The sequence below is a fragment of the Physella acuta genome, unplaced genomic scaffold (genome assembly GCF_028476545.2).
Source record: "Physella acuta isolate Inbredline_101_S28 unplaced genomic scaffold, ASM2847654v3 ptg000195l, whole genome shotgun sequence".
In the NCBI taxonomy this organism is placed as follows: Eukaryota; Metazoa; Mollusca; class Gastropoda; family Physidae; genus Physella; species Physella acuta.
The window spans coordinates 121,748-139,121 of record NW_026731714.1 but is presented as its reverse complement, the minus strand read 5'-3'; the positions used below and the strand labels follow the sequence as shown (position 1 = coordinate 139,121).

At 39.4% G+C, this 17,374-nt stretch overlaps 1 protein-coding gene across 1 annotated transcript; it reads right to left on the bottom strand.

The window, feature by feature from the left end:
• Positions 1-2,453: 2,453 nt before the first annotated feature.
• LOC131936912 (chitotriosidase-1) lies at positions 2,454-14,136 on the bottom strand. Its single transcript, XM_059294029.1, has 13 exons — positions 14,063-14,136; positions 12,290-12,415; positions 11,538-11,714; positions 11,061-11,223; positions 10,862-10,955; positions 10,045-10,169; positions 9,135-9,264; positions 8,251-8,436; positions 7,713-7,835; positions 6,026-6,163; positions 4,304-4,706; positions 3,331-3,609; positions 2,454-2,832 (listed from the first exon to the last, which is right to left on the bottom strand). Exons 2-13 carry the CDS (start codon positions 12,357-12,359, stop codon positions 2,639-2,641), a joined length of 2,082 nt encoding a protein of 693 aa, XP_059150012.1. The 5' UTR covers positions 12,360-12,415; positions 14,063-14,136; the 3' UTR covers positions 2,454-2,638.
• Between the last annotated feature and the right edge of the window lie 3,238 nt (positions 14,137-17,374).

Genomic DNA, 17,374 nt, shown 5'->3' with positions numbered 1-17,374 from the left:
AAAACAAACCAGCCGATGCGTAACCACTTCCACCACCTGAACAGTTCCAATATTGTTCAAAAAGTCGAGTGTCATGCACAAGATAATAAAAAAAAATAATTATGCACGCATGTGCAGGACAATAAATTAAAAAATATATATGATTTGTTGGCTAAAAATAGCCAACTACGAATAGCCTTCTGAGGACTATTTGTAGTAAGTACCAATAGGGCAATAGACAGTCCCATGATTGAATGAACTAGCAAGTTTCAAGTTACTCATGTTCAAATGTTAGTTGAGTCTGAGTGTATGTGAATGTGGGTATGAACGATTCTAATCTACACTAGATCTAGATCTAGACTTCCAGATCTAGACTCAAGATTATTCTAGATCTAGAAATCTAGATACTGAGTAAAAATATTTTTTTTTTAGGGCCTAGATTCTAGATCTAGATAATCTAAATCTAGCCATTGGCCTAACTGATTTTATTAACTAACTTGGTTGTGTAACTCAGTACTCAGTACTCACTTTTGTACTTTCAACTTTGAACACCCGGTCTAAAATTTAAAATCAAAGCTCAAGAATCCAAATAAATTTTGAATACCCAATTTAAAATCAAGTTAAGTTTACGTAGACCTAGATCTAGAGAGTTTTATCAGAAATTTTCGTTAATGTTATTAAAATGTACCCAAAGTCACTTAGTTAGACCACTAGAATCTCTAGGCTAGCAGTTTTAATAACTTATTCTATTCTAGCCTAGTCTTAGACACTCGTCACTATTTTAGTTCCACTGTAGGTCTAGAAGTTAAAAATTTTTGCCGGCTGTGAGAGTTTCGCCATTTAAAAATATTTCATTGACCGACACACGTCAACATTATTAAAACTTAAAAATAATAATCTGGCATTTGGCCTAGATCTAGAGCAGAGGCGTAGCGAGGGGGGGGGGGGGCGGGACATATGTCCCCGGGCGCCGACCTTAGAGGGGGCGCCAAATTGAAAGTCTGAGGGGGGTGCAAATGAAAAGTTCGAGGGGGGGTGCAAATCGAAAGTTTGAGGGGGGGGGGGGGTGCAAATGAAAAGTTCGAGGGGGGGGGGGGTGCAAATCGAAAGTTTGAGGGGGGGGTGCAAATGAAAAGTTCGAGGGGGGGGGGGTGCAAATCGAAAATTTGCTCCCGAGGGGGGCGCCAAATTGAAAGTATGTCCCCGGGCGCCGGGAAGGGTCGCTACGCCTCTGATCTAGAGATTCACATTACCAAGGAACAAATCAGCCACATTAGATTCAACATCATATTAATATCAGTTCATTAAAAAAGGGTCATTTTAATCTACCTCTGACAGAGGCGTAGCGAGGGGGGGCACATATGTCCCTGGGCGCCGCCCTTAGGAGGCGCCAAAATAGGTTGGAAAAACAAATTGAAAGTTTGAGAGAGCGAGGGGTGCAAATCGAAACTTTGAGGGGGGTGCAAATCAAAACTTTGAGTGGGGGGTTGCAAATCGAAACTTTGAGGGGGGTGCAAATCGAAAGTTTGTCCTCGGGCGCCGGGAAGGGTCGCTACGCCTCTGACCTCAGGAGGTCGGCGTAGTTGGTTAAACTCATGGTTGCAGTGTTTCTTTCAGATTTTTTTCTCAGTGGGGGGGGGGGCGCATGATATTTCCGAGGGAGTGGGGGCAGACACTGGTAAAAGTATATATTTTCTATATACATTCCATTTCGTTCAGGGGGGGGGGGGCTGTAGACTTTCAAGGGGGGGGGGGGGGCAGATGAGACTCATCTAAAAGAGATATCCTTAAATTCAAACAACTGCTTGTGATTGGTTGGACTTGTTTGCAAGTGTGGGAGGAAGTCTCTTCCGACATTAGAATTAAGAACGAAGAAGAACCAACCACTTAAAACGATGGATACTTGACTCACGTTAGGAAACCAAAGGCAGCTGGTGAAGACCACACTATTACCCCAGGTAATAAAAGGGTAAAAGATGATAAAGATGACAAGCAACATTAAATAACATTTCCATTGACCGCCATCAAGCAACAACTCTGGTACAATCTCGCTCTACAAAAAATTTGAGATGTTTTAAGATGCATTAAGAAACCATACACAATTCTAGTGAACTTGCTTCATAAATCGTCATTAAATCAGTCTTAAATTGTGTTAGAAGATCTAATGTGTTATTTATTAATACAACCGACAGTTTCTAATAGAATTTTTTTTTATTAAAAACATTGCTCTCTACCCACCCATTTATCATAATATGATGACGAAACACCATCTTTTCACACTTTATATAGATACAGACTTAGTACTTGCACAATCTATAGAATTAATTAGAGTAATTTTGCCAGTGATATATATATATATATATATATATATATATATATATATATATATATATATATATATATATATATATATAATAAAAACTACAAATATAAAGTCTCCATTAGTTGGAGAAAGAAATAACAACGCGAAAGGGAATACAAATATGGTTTATTTTTAGCTTTGACAAAATGGTTTCCGCCTATGATTGGCGTCTTCAAATGGTACTTTTGGTTTCATGCAACCAGCCCAATTTGAATTTAGCTTACAAATCCCTTTCTGGCAAGGCTGACCAATTTTCCGTCCCAGTTTTATCTGGTTCTAGATTTGCGGTGTGTTGTGTTAGGAACTACAGATGACACTGTCGGCGTAGTTGCAGATTTTGAGGTTGTCGTCAAACTTGGTGCCTGGCGGGCATGACATCACGTGCGGGGGTCGGTCCTGCCAGTTCCCGGGCATGCAAATGATGAAGCTGTCACAGGAGACGGGGTCAACGAACGTGCCCACTCCCCTGTCCCGGCAAATCTCGTATCTCGCTGAAACAGATAAAAAAAATCAGACCAAATACAGTATATAAACTATACATTTGGCTTCTTTGGCCTCGGGAGACCATGAATTTGCGTCTTTGGATTTAGATCTTATTTTCTTTTGGTGCCTATAAAAACTATTCAGAGCTGTAGCTTGCTATGGTCTAACTTGTAGCAAACAATGTCATTCCTAAAAAAATTGAATGTCTGTCTATCAAATTCAGTGACCAAGACTGACCCATGACTAAGACTGACCACTGACCCATAATCAAGACTGACCAATGACCAAGAGTGACCCACGACTAAGACTGACCAATGACTAAGACTGACCAATGACTAAGACTGACCAATGACTAAGACTGACCAATGAATAAGACAGATCAATCACTAAGACTTGCCCATGACCAAGACTGCCCAATGACTAAGACTGACCTATGCTTAAGACTGACCCATGACTAAGACTGACCCATGACTAAGACTGACCAATGTCCACTGCCCACCACTGACCTGCTGAAGGAGCTTTGTCCTGGTCTCGCCTGCCATGCCCCGCCGCGGGCTGGGACTGGGACTCCACATTGTGTCTCTCTGGTCTGGGTGCTCTGGGGGGCATGCGACCCCTGGGGCGCAGGCTGCGCTGGAGGGATGGCTTGACATTTGACCTCTCGCCGGGCTCGTGGTGGTCCTGGTGGCCGTGGTCCTGCTTGTGTGAGGGCTGGGACCACCAAGGTACGGTGGGGCTGGCCTCGTCTAGTGAGTTCTCGTTGACTTTACTGCTTGACGCCGCTTCTGGGGACATTTGAAACACGGGGACTACAGCTCGTATTGTTTTATGTGGGATCAGTGTTTCTTTCAGACTTTATTCTCGGGGGGGGGGGGGGGGGGAGGGGGCGGACTCTGGTAAAAGAATATATCTTTATATAAATTCCATTTCATTCGGAGGGGGAGGGGCGGTGGACTCTGTGTCGGATACGCCCTTGGCCCATTGTTAAAACAAAAGTAATGGAACTTTAATATGGCTGTACTTTCTAAATTAAGTATTTAATTTTTATTCTCCACATTTTAAACTGAAGAGCTCACGAAATTACGTTTTATATTCATTGGAGTTAGACAAGATCAAAATGCTTCAGCTAGGCCTATCGAATGTTTAACACTTAATTCTTGTAATTTATTTAGTTCAGTGTTGATTTCTTCGTGGAGTGGGGGGAGGTTGTCAGATCACCCTCTCATCCCGGACGAAATCGAATAAAAAATTATTTACATTACATAGAAAATATATTTCTACTTTAACTTAACCATTCCCCCACCCCATCCCCATAATTTAGAATTCTCCCGCCTCACCCCTCGGAATAAAATGTCTGAAAAAAAATACTCGTTGAGTCGTTATATTTTTCTGCCAAAGCTGTTTATAGAACTTCATTGGAAGAATGAGTGGTTTGTAGAAAACATTCTAAATATTGATTACTACAAAACATAAACTGACCATTGATGTTTTTCGCTTGGATTTTTTTCTTCCTCAGAATTTTCTTCTTCGCCGGTAACGGAACTTGTGGTTTGACTGTGGTTTGAGCCTCCGTGGGTGTGGTTTTTGTCCCCACGGTCGGGGGTTTGGGGGTTCGGCGGGTCAGGGAGCCTGACCACCACCTGACCTTGAAACGCTCTTTGACCTCCGTGGTCACGTCTTCAGGGGCCGGCGCTGCTGTGGTTGTGGTGGTGGTTGTGGTGGTTGCCTCTGAGGTTATCTTCTTTCCTTTCTTCCAGGGTGTGATTTTAGTTTTCTTGGGTTCCTCTTTGGGTGTGTCCGACTCGTCGTCCATGTCGATTTTTAACTGCTGGGTGGGGCGGGGGATCCGTCGGAACTCTGGGTGGCCGGCAGCGGCCCGGGCCTGGGGGATGGAAGAATGGGAACACAACTGTACGGGGGCTACTGCTGAAAGGTGACTTTAAAGACCGCAGATTGTACAGTTATCATTTATTTGTTATATATTTAATGGCATCTTGTGTGTACTGTTTTTAATTTGTGAATATATTCAGAAAATTAATATGGAATTTAAGTTGAAAAAAAAAGCAATTGAATAAAATTAATTAAAGCATAGCATACTATGGAAAATGCGACTGTGCATATTTTCTTGAGATCTAAATTGATTGAGAAAAATGTAACTTTTTTCCACGCATGAATATATTTACTTCTGATCAACGCTGCCAGTATCTCTATCCTGAGCTACGCCGTCCCTATACTTTTGTACGCCCCACTGTACATCAGCAACTCTGGTACATTCACTTTTAATATCTCTACTTATTTCAGTTACTTCCCCTAGTGGCATGAACTACACACATCAATATCTATAATTACCACAGATATAATGCAACCCCTACACCCCTACTTACCACTGATGCCCCCCCCCCCCCAGTGAGTCTGATATACTCCCCCCCCCCGTACCCCTACTTACCACTGATGCTCCCCCCAGTGAGTCAGATATTGTAGACAGCAGTGTATACTCCCCCTCTCCACACCCCTACTTACCACTGATGATGCTCCCCCTAGAGAATCAGATATTGTAGACAGCAGTGGATACTCCCCCTCTCCACACCCCTACTTACCACTGATGATGCTCCCCCTAGAGAGTCAGATATTGTAGACAGCAGCGGATACTCCCCCTCTCCACACACCCCTACTTACCACTGATGCTCCCCCAGAGAGTCAGATATTGTAACCAGCAGTGGATACTCCCCCTCTCCACACACCCCTACTTACCACTGATGCACCCCCCAGAGAGTCAGATATTGTAGACAGCAGTGGATACTCCCCCTCTCCACACACCCCTACTTACCACTGATGCACCCCCCCCCCAGAGAGTCAGACATTGTAGACAGCAGTGGATACTCCCCCTCTCCACACCCCTACTTACCACTGATGCTCCCCCCAGAGAGTCAGATATTGTAGACAGCAGTGGATACTCCCCCTCTCCACACCCCTACTTACCACTGATGCTCCCCCCAGAGAGTCAGATATTGTAGACAGCAGTGGATACTCCCCCTCTCCACACCCCTACTTACCACTGATGCTCCCCCCAGAGAGTCAGAGATTGTAGACAGCAGTGGATACTCCCCCTCTCCACACCCCTACTTACCACTGATGCTCCCCCCAGAGAGTCAGATATTGTAGACAGCAGTGGATACTCCCCCTCTCCACACCCCTACTTACCACTGATGCTCCCCCCAGAGAGTCAGATATTGTAGACAGCAGTGGATACTCCCCCTCTCCACAGACCCCACCAAAGTCGTCCATCTCTACAGACCAGACGAAGGCGCCAGCAAGATCTCGCTTCAGTATGTTGTTGGCCTAAGGTAGAGCACAAGTCAATCAGTAACAAGAACATTCATGTCACTTCGTCTTACAATCACACAATCACAACAACAATATCACAATCACAATATCGAAGACACAATCACAATATAGAAGACACAATCTCAATATAGAAGTCCCAATATCACAATCACAATATTGAAGACACAATATCACAAACACAATATCAAAGTCACAATATCACAAGCACAATATCAAAGTCACAATCACATTATTGAAATCACAATCACATAATCAAAGTCACAATCTCTATAAATATATGGACTGTCTTTTCAATGTCAAGCTAGCAAACGTATATTGAACGTATATACGAAACTGAAATACATTTATACGTGGCAAGACGTATAAACCCACAAACGTAGTTTACTTTCGATAAATCATCATAAAACAAATGATAATTAAAATACAATTTTAATTAGCCAACGTGTATGTAACGTGAAAAAGAGTTTTGGTCTGGCAAGGTATTTTGTGTTTATTAAATGTCAACAAAAAAGAAGTTTCGCAAAATGTGAAATGCTTTCAACATTGTGAAACGCTTTGCTAATATTTTTAGCATTTTAACTTTACTCCGCTGATTACAAATTATGTTTATTATTAGATTTATGCTGTACTTGACTGAAATGGTACGTCTAACCCCAGTGGTACCACTAACTCGGGTGTCACGGTGTGCCGTAACTGATGGTGTCTTACCAGCCATTCCAACAGTTTTCGGTTTGATGTCACCCTACCCCTTCCCTGATATTTTATTATTTTAACAGGATAAAATATTGTTTTGCTAGTACATTATATGATTTCCATTTCAACTTGGAGTCACCCTTTAAATGGTGTCACCCGGTGCCCCCCCCCCCCACCCCGTCCCTCACGCACTAGCCTTGTGACGCTACTGCCTTGCTCTAGACACACATACACACACAGACCAGCACCACCACACACTGCCAGGGACCAACCTTGAGGGAAATACTCTGCCTGTCCTGGAACGCCCCCCCCCCCCCCGCTCCCTACTGCCTGACCCTATGTTACAGACATACAGACAGACAGACATACGCCCCCACACACACTGTCGAGACCAACCTTGAGGGCGATACTCTGTCTGTCCTCATACCCCACCCCCCCCCGTACCCCTACTGCCTGACCCTATGTTACAGACAGACAGACACACCAGTACCCCCACACACTGTCGAGACAAACCTTGAGGGCGATACTCTGCCTGTCCTCATACCCCAACCCCGCTCCCTATGTTACAGACATACATACACACACAGACAGACACACCAGAACCCCCACACTGTCGAGACCAACCTTGAGGGCGATACTCTGCCTGTCCTCATACCCCAACCCCGCTCCCTATGTTACAGACATACATACACACACACAGACAGACACACCAGAACCCCCACACTGTCGAGACCAACCTTGAAGGCGATACTCTGCCTGTCCTCGTACCCCAACCCCGCTCCCTATGTTACAGACATACATACACACACACAGACAGACACACCAGAACCCCCACACTGTCGAGACCAACCTTGAGGGCGATACTCTGCCTGTCCTCGTACCCCGCCCACTGGTCACCGCTGTACGTGTACGGCACTGCCTGCTCGTCGATCCACTCCGTACGCCAGCTCTTGTCCCGGATGTTCATGCAGATCTGAAACATTCGACCAATCACAGCACCCGTTGCATGGAGCACGTGAAACATTGACCAATCATTGCATCGTTTACATTTAAAAATATGAAAGTTGGCCAATCATAGAATTTGAAAGGAAAAATTAAATGAAAAATGGAAGCAACTTCGGTTGCAGAATTTAAAAATGAAAATTAGTGCTAAAATGTAAAATGATTGATTGTTCATATAATCGGAAGGAAAAAAAGTAAAAATATAGCGTCTGTTTCAAATTTGTTTTTAAAAAAGAAGAAAATTTAATTAACCATTAAATTGAAAGGAAAAAAATATAACAAATAAAGGAATCGATTACAGTAAAAATATTACCCAATCAAAGATTTGATTACAGTAAAAAATTATACCCAATCATAGCTTTAATTACAGTACAACTAAAACTGACCTCGTAGTAGGACAAGATGCCCGTTTCCTTGGTGTAGTCCCCCGGTCGTCCGCCGCCTGCTGCCGGAGCCTTGACCCCATTTTCTGTCGGATTAGCCAAGGTGAAGGACATGCCGTATGTGGGGATGCCCACCACGAGCTTGTCCTTAGAAATGCCCACGTCCAGCCAGTAGTCAATCGACCAGTCCTGGGGAAAAACAATTCGTTGATTGGAATCGTACACAAACAGACAGGCTATAAAAAATATTCTACTGTCGAAAAAAAGTGTGTTGAAATGTGCATCCAAGATACAATTCATCAGAGTTAAAAACCAGGGCTATGTAATGACTTCAAGTGTCGCTTCTTGGTTTAGAGAGCAGGGTACATTATTTTTTAACTTTGCTCTTCGTTTTTATTCATGTTACTGTCCTTAGACGTCAATGAACGCTAACCAAGCGAATAAGAGAGTTGCTAGGTGATCTATGTGCGTATCTCAAAGTACCAAACTCGCTCCTCGTTAAACATATACGAGCTCTCATTCTCATACTCACACACACTTATATTCAGACACACACACATACATACACACATACATACGCAGGCACGCTAACATGACAACACGTTAATTAGTATCGCCTATATTATTGTATTTGAATAACGCTGTAATAAGTCTAAAAATAGTTTGTATTTTAAATAAATGATTAATTCCTCACTTCAGTAAAACATATATGTTTCACTAAAAACATAAGAGGTTATTAGCTTAAAATAAAAACTTTAAACAAATCTTCTTAATGTCATAGTAAAGAATAGCCAAAAAAAACCACCATGACGTGATTATCTCCCCTGCGGGGAAACAACGAATTGTAGCTGACATTAAAGACGAGCGGACTAATGAGAGAAACCAACCTGGTAGAGCTGGGCCTTCTCGCCTGTCTTGGGGTCATTCTTGTGGGGGTACAGTCCACTGTGGTGACCTGTGATCTTCTCCCACTGACCGTGGTAGTTGTAGGTCATCAGAAACATGAAATCGATGTAGCTGTGAACAGAATTATGTAGAGTATGACTATATATATATATATATATATATATATATATATATATATATATATATATATATATATATATATATATACATGCATAAATATATGCATAGCTATTGTCACTGAATATGAATTGGTAAGGGTTGAAGATATAGTGAAAGTGTCACTGGGTTGTAATGAAAGTTGTGATTCTTTTTATGTACTTCGATGTGTATGTGTATTAATTTCGTTTAATAAGTTAATTTTTAAGACTCAAATTTTTTTTTTTTAAGTTTCAAGTTAATTGAGAGTTGATTGGTGGCTTAATTTTTCGGGAGTTTGTTTAAAATCCTGACAGCTATAACGAAAGCTAAAGGTTATAACAGAACTCATTCGGTGAGATCGGGAGACCTACAGCATGATGTCACTAACTTGATGATCTTGTAACTCTGTCAAATGTCACTTACTTGATGATCTTGTAGCTGACCAATGTCACTTACTTGATGATCTTGTAGCTGGCCAATGTCACTTACTTGATGATCTTGTAGCTGACCAGTGTTAGTTACTTAATGATCTTGTAGCTGACCAATGTCACTTACTTGATGATCTTGTAAATGACCAATGTCAGTTACCTGATGATCTTGTAACTGACCAATGTCACTTACCTGATGATCTTTTAGCTGACCAATGTTACTAACTTGATGATCTTGTAGATGACCAATGTCACTTACTTGATGATCTTTTAGCTGACGAATGTCACTTACTTGATGATCTTTTAGCTGACGAATGTCACTTACTTGATGATCTTGCGGGGCTCGTAGCTCTGGTCGATGTAGAAAGTTCCAGAAGCCGCTGCTATGGTAAGGAGAAGTTTCTCTTTCCCCGATTTTTTGCTTTCTTCAGCAAACGCCTCATACAGACCCTAATGGGGATGGACATATTTTTTATTGCTTGATGAAGCCTCTAATGGTCAAACCTTTAATGGTCAAACCTTTAATGGTCAAACCTTCAAAGTGGTCAAACCTCCAAAGTTCAAACCTCCAAAGGTTAAATCTTCAACGGTCAAAAAGTTCAAAGGTCAAAAAGTTTAAACCTCCAGAGTTCAAACCTCTTAAGTTCAGATCTCCAAAGTTCAAACTTCCATAGTTCAAACCTCCAAAGGTCAAACCTTCAAAGTTCAAACCTTCAAAATTCAAACCTCTAAAGGTCAAACCTTCAAAGTTCAAACATCCAAAGTTTAAACCTTCAAATTTCAAACCTCCAAAGTTCAAACTCCAAAGTTCAAACCTTCAAAGTTCAAACCTCCAAAGTTCAAACCTTCAAAATTCAAACCTCTAAAGGTTAAAACTTCAAAGTTCAAGCATCCAAAGTTTAAACCTTCAAATTTCAAACCTCCAAAGTTCAAACTCCAAAGTTCAAACCTTCAAAGTTCAAACCTCCAAAGTTCAAACCTCCAAAGTTCAAACCTTCAAAGTTCAAACCTCCAAAGTTCAAACCTTCAAATTTCAAAATAGCATTCTAATATACATTTTAAAATATCAGCAAGAAACCATTAGCTAATCTATTTCTCATGTGTAAGTTAATGTACAATTTCCGGGACCCGAACAATGTTACCTTCATAAGCAAAGTAAATCTATATTTATCCTCGGGAGGGCTCCCTCTGGTGGCGGGGAATTCCCAGTCCATGTCAAAGCCATCAAAACCATGTCTAAATGTGGGAGAAAGATGTTCAAATTGAGACTAATACTAAAAAGTTATGTTTGTCGACATACAATTATTTTAAGTTAAAGTATGATTAAAGAAAACAACGTACTTTCTTAAGTATTTCACGACATTTTGGATCCATCTAGCTCGGGTCTCTTCGCTTTGCATCATGGGAAGGAATGGTTCTGAGCCTATCTTCCAACCCCCGACTGCTAGGAGAATCTTGAGAGCTGGGTTCTTCTCCTTCAGGGCCAGGGTCCGCTCGTACAGGCCTGTGGGTGGGGACGTAGGTTACGGTAGGGTTAGGTTAGTCTAGCTTGGGAACCCGGGCTTAATATGGAGGGGAACTCCCGACTTCATTATCGCGTGTAGTGGGCCCTCAACTCAGCATTTGATATAGTGAGGTAGATTTCAGGTTTAACAGTTTGATGGGGTATATATATATATATATATATATATATATATATATATATATATATATATATATATATATATATATATATATATATATAGTGGGTGGAGTGTATGCGACAGGTAATGAATAATTAATTATTAATTAATAATTAATGAACGAAACGAAAATTACCGTTGGTTCCCAGGTCATTTCTGTTCAAAGGTCGAAGGTCAGATCCATCCTTGCTGATGTCGACAAAGGCGTAGATGATGTGGGTGCAAAGGTAGGGGTTGATGTCCTCAGGTAGAAAGTTGCCCAGGCCGTGACGTTTGTAGGCGAAACTACTGTAGTAACAGAAGATGTGCTTGCCTGCATGGGAGAATAAAGGGTAATAACTCGCTAGAAACAAAGGCCGATAATTCAACAACTATTCAACAACAAATACATCGGTGGCTCAAAAGCGAATTAACTCGCTAGAATAAAAAGGCAGACTATTCAGCAACTAGTTTGGAAAAAGGGAAGTAATGCAACAAAAGGGATGTTACTCGTTAGAAAACTGGACTTTTTAAAATAACTAAACTCACTATAAACAAAGGTAATTTATTCAATAATTCACGATAAGCTTCTCTGTAGAAGAGAAAAAGGGGCAGCTACTCTCAGAGAAGAAAGTTAGGTAACCGAATAATACAAAAATAGAAATAACTAATACGATAAACAGCAGCTGTAACTCTACTATAACTAAATGTATTTTCTTTTTGAGGGAAAATAATGTCTACTCAGAAACTTAGCGGGATTATGTTAAACTTAAAAAAAAATTAAAGTCCTTATTTTCTTTAACGCTGCACGCCTTTCACAAACGGTACACATGTACACCTGTACGCAAGTACACCTTCACGTCTAAAGTAGGCCTTATATAAATAGCACCATAGAACCAGCCCACTCACCATAAACGATCGGTCCAAGGGAGAGAAGAATTGTCACCAGACAAAAAACTTGTTTGGGTTGTCGCCACATGTTAACTCAATGCAAAGATCTCGTTATCAACAAGCGAACCACCGGGAAGTCAGCAACTGGAGACAGGAATAAAACAATGTCTGGCTCATCAAGAATACTAGGAAATCATAAATACTATAACATTAAAAATACTTTAACATAAAAATACTATAACATCAAAAATACTTTAACATAAAAAATACTATGACATAAAAAATACTATGACTTAAAAATACTATGACATCAAAAAAAGTAGAACATCAAAAATACTAGAACATAAAAAATAGTAGGATATAAAAAATACTAGAAAATCAAAAATACTAGAAAATCAAAAATACTAGATTATCAGAAATACTAGAACATCATGAAAACAATTAACATCTAGGTCGACAAATGAAACTAGAACCATCAGATCAACATTCGTGTGAATAAAAATACGAATACCAAAAATTGTCTGGGTTGTTCAAGAAACTCTAAAACAGTAACACAAATAGAACAACTTTACGCTGTATTGCAAATGATTTTTATTTTATTTTAAATTCTCGTCTACAAAATGCTTTTTTAAAAGAAACCGGTAGTGATCTCCCCTAAACTTTCTCGAATATTCTTATATAAAACAACAAGGGGATGGTAACTGGGGATATAGTTATGATTTTTAATCCATTTTAAATACTAAAACTTTTAAAAATAGAATAGAATCTCAGTAAAAAACAATTGCGCACCAAGCGAACGCCTAATAAAGGTGTGCATAATAGTGCGCAATATTATTAGTACTTTTAAAATTTACATTAGTTTTTTGAGAAATCGGAAGTAGCGTAAATTACTACTTCCTGTCAACGGAAATTACTCAAAATTTGACAGAAGGTAGAGAATTAGATCTTTTACTTACATGTGAAATTTCATTTATCTATCTGAAATAGTACTCAAGTTATAGGCTTTTAAAAAATTCAAAGTAGGAAAAGTACCACTTCCGGTTATCGGAAATCGCTCAAAAGTTGATACGGATCTACGATTTTGATAAAATACTTATATATGAAATTTCATCAACCTAGCTGTAACGGTACTCAAGTTATCGTGTTTACACACGGACAGACAGACAGACAGACAGACACACACACACACAGACATACGGACAAGATTGCAAAATTATGTTTTTCCGTATCAGTGAGGTGTAAAACGTCGAGATTTGTAAAAATCTCGATTTTTTTTTTTGCACGATTACAATACTTTCTCTATACTACGTATATACGAGAAAGTAAAAATCAACACTCTGATTTAAAATGTGTCCAAGGTGTGAAGCATATAGTCAATAATTTTTTGAAAACACTGAGATGTTGGACGAGGCATAAAAAAGTAACTATAAAAAATAGAAATTGATTTAAACTTTTTTTCTGTAATTAAATGATTGTTTATAAGTTTCTTTTTTTTTTAAATTGTCACCATTGAAATTAGATTCTTGTCTTTATTTAAAGTTCGGTATCTAAACGGAACTGACCATTTCAAAAACGGTAAAAATCATTTTTTTTAGACATTTTATTCATAGTACATTTAATAATAGAACTATAGATAAATCTCATGATATAAAAATTAATTTTCAACTAATTTTTAAAAAAAATATTTATGTTAATCACATTGACATGTTGTTAAGTTCTTAATCAATTCGTATATTTTAATCAATATTTTAATTTTTTTAAAGAACACATTTTAAAAAAATTGCAACTCACCAATACACAAACTTTTACACCAAGAGACACAATCCCATCTTCGCAGACGCGAATAGAGCGCCGTTTGAGCAAGGGGAGGCCACTTAAATAACCGACACGGCATTGGTTGGCGACGCGTCTGTCACCATGCCAAACATGGCGGCTTAATACTAAATAACGACCGCTGGACGAGGGCATGGGGGATGTTTAATGAGGGCAGCCTCAAGGAGGTTGGAACATTTAAAAAAAAAAAATCTCATTGTTAACTCCCTTGGTTGACCATTGACATTTTTTTAACAATAGAGGGCCAGGCTAGGAGGCGGGGACAAACTGATGACGTAACGAGGCTACCGGAGGCACTCAGCAGCCGAGCAGGTTTGAAGATCTATCGAATTCCTGGCTGCCCGGATGTACCTGCGCGCGACTAATGCAAGGTGACCTCTGTCCAGAGATGGCCAGCTGATCTGCTGCTAATCGTTGTCCGTCGTCTGCCAAGGCATTTGGTTTATGCAAATTGAGCAGCGATTAGAAGCGTGTCACGGGTTTGGTTTAGGATCAAAACCAAAGTACAGAGGATTATGGTTCCGATTTAAATGTACGCGTTGCGTTTAATTGCGTTCATTTCACTGGCGTTGTTTTCAGTGTTATGTTGTATACGTTTTGATACGTGTGTTTTTGTCAATTAGGGGTCGTTCTTAAGCGAAGCACAATTTTTCTTAAGATCCCCCTCCCTAGCACATCGTTTGAAAAATCAGAACACCTGCTCATATTTCGAGGTTACACCCCCCTCCCCCCTTATGCAGATGTCACCCTCGTAGTACTATTTTATGATTTTAACTGGATAAATCATTGTTTTGACAGGCCGTACGCACTTTTAGTAGCAATCAATATTATCTCGTCAACTCCGTGCAACAAATTCTCTATACAACTACTTGCAACAAATTCTCTATACAACTACTTGCAACACATTCTCTATACAACTACTTGCAACACATTCTCTATACAACTACTTGCAACTAATTCTCTATACAACTACTTGCAACAAATTCTCTATACAACTACTTGCAACAAATTCTCTATACAACTACTTACAACAAATTCTGTCGAAAACTACTTACAACAAATTCTGTCGAAAACTACTTGCAACAAATTCTCTCGACAACTACTTGCAACAAACTCTCTATACAACTACTTGCAACAAATTCTCTATACAACTACTTGCAACACATTCTGTCGACAACTGCTTGCAACAAATTCTGTCGACAACTACTTGCAACAAATTCTCTATACAACTACTTGCAACAAATTCTCTATACAACTACTTGCAACAAATTCTCTATACAACTGCTTGCAACAAATTCTCTATACAACTACTTGCAACAAAGTCTCTATACAACTACTTGCAATAAATTCTCTATACAACTGCTTGCAACAAATTCTCTATACAACTACTTGCAACAAAGTTTCTATACAACTACTTGCAACAAATTCTGTCGACAACTACTTGCAACAAATTCTGTCGACAACTACTTGCAACAAATTCTCTTTACAACTACTTGCAACAAATTCTCTCGACAACTACATGCAACAAATTCTCTCGACAACTACTTGCAACAAATTCTCTATACAACTACTTGCAACAAATTCTCTCGACAACTACTTACAACATATTCTCTATACAACTACTTGCAACAAATTCTCTCGACAACTACTTGCAACAAATTCTCTATACAACTACTTGCAACAAATTCTCTTTACAACTACTTGCAACAAATTCTCTCGACAACTACTTGCAACAAATTCTCTCAACAACTGCTTGCAACAAATTCTCTATACAACTACTTGCAACAAAGTTTCTATACAACTACTTGCAACAAATTCTCTCGACAACTACTTGCAACAAATTCTGTCGACAACTACTTGCAACAAATTCTCTTTACAACTACTTGCAACAAATTCTCTCGACAACTACTTGCAACAAATTCTCTCGACAACTACTTGCAACAAATTCTCTATACAACTACTTGCAACAAATTCTCTCGACAACTACTTACAACATATTCTCTATACAACTACTTGCAACAAATTCTCTCGACAACTACTTGCAACAAATTCTCTATACAACTACTTGCAACAAATTCTCTTTACAACTACTTGCAACAAATTCTCTCGACAACTACTTGCAACAAATTCTCTCAACAACTACTTGCAACAAATTCTCTATACAACTACTTGCAACTAATTCTCTCGACAACTACTTGCAACAAATTCTCTATACAACTACTTGCAACAAACTCTCTATACAACTACTTGCAACAAATTCTCTATACAACTACTTGCAACAAATTCTCTATACAACTACTTGCAACAAATTCTCTATACAACTACTTGCAACAAATTCTCTCGACAACTACTTGCAACAAATTCTCTCAACAACTACTAGCAAAAAATTCTCTATGCAACTACTTGCAACAAATTCTCTATACTACTACTTGCAACAAATTCTCCCGACAACTACTTGCAACAAATTCTCTCGACAACTACTTGCAACAAATTCTCTCAACAACTACTAGCAAAAAATTCTCTATGCAACTACTTGCAACAAATTCTCTATACTACTACTTGCAACAAATTCTCCCGACAACTACTTGCAACAAATTCTCTATACAACTACTTGCAACAAATTCTCTCGACAACTACTTGCAACAAATTCTCTATACAACTACTTGCAACAAATTCTCTCGACAAATACATGCAACAAATTCTCTCGACAACTACTTGCAACAAATTCTCTATACAACTACCTGCAACAAATTTGCTCGACAACTACTTGCAACAAATTCTCTCGACACCTACTTGCAACAAATTCTCTCGACAACTACTTGCAACAATTTCTGCAATGTGGTTGAAGTAGCTCTCATAGTGCTGTGATGTTGTATAAATCCATCAATCCGCTGCCACTGAAGATTAGAGCGTATTCTGTCTTGCAACAAATTCTCTATACAACCACTTGCAACAAATTGCTATATTTGTACAACCTCTAACTGCCAGTAAACGACGCTACTAAATGTTTTAATGCTAGGACAGTGACGTAACAGATCAACTAACGGCTCGTGGATATTAAAAGCTGGGTGCCCTTACCCATGAGGCATACGTAGGTTTTTTGGCAGCGTCTAATCCAGAAAAGTTGCCATATATATATATATATATAGATATATATATATATATATATATATATATATATATATATATATATATATATATATATATATATATATATATATATGTGACCTAGGCTACTCGCAGCGCCAAATGTGACCCTGCTCGCAGCGC

Excerpts from the sequence above, each read along its gene's own strand:
- LOC131936912 (XM_059294029.1), bottom strand. The coding sequence starts at position 12,359 with ATGTGGCGACAACCCAAACAAGTTTTTTGTCTGGTGACAATTCTTCTC. Across the intron at positions 11,224-11,537 it reads AAATGACCTGGGAACCAACG|GCCTGTACGAGCGGACCCTG; the intron begins GTAATTTTCGTT and ends CCCCACCCACAG. Across the intron at positions 3,610-4,303 it reads CCAAGCGAAAAACATCAATG|AAGCGGCGTCAAGCAGTAAA; the intron begins GTCAGTTTATGT and ends AAATGTCCCCAG.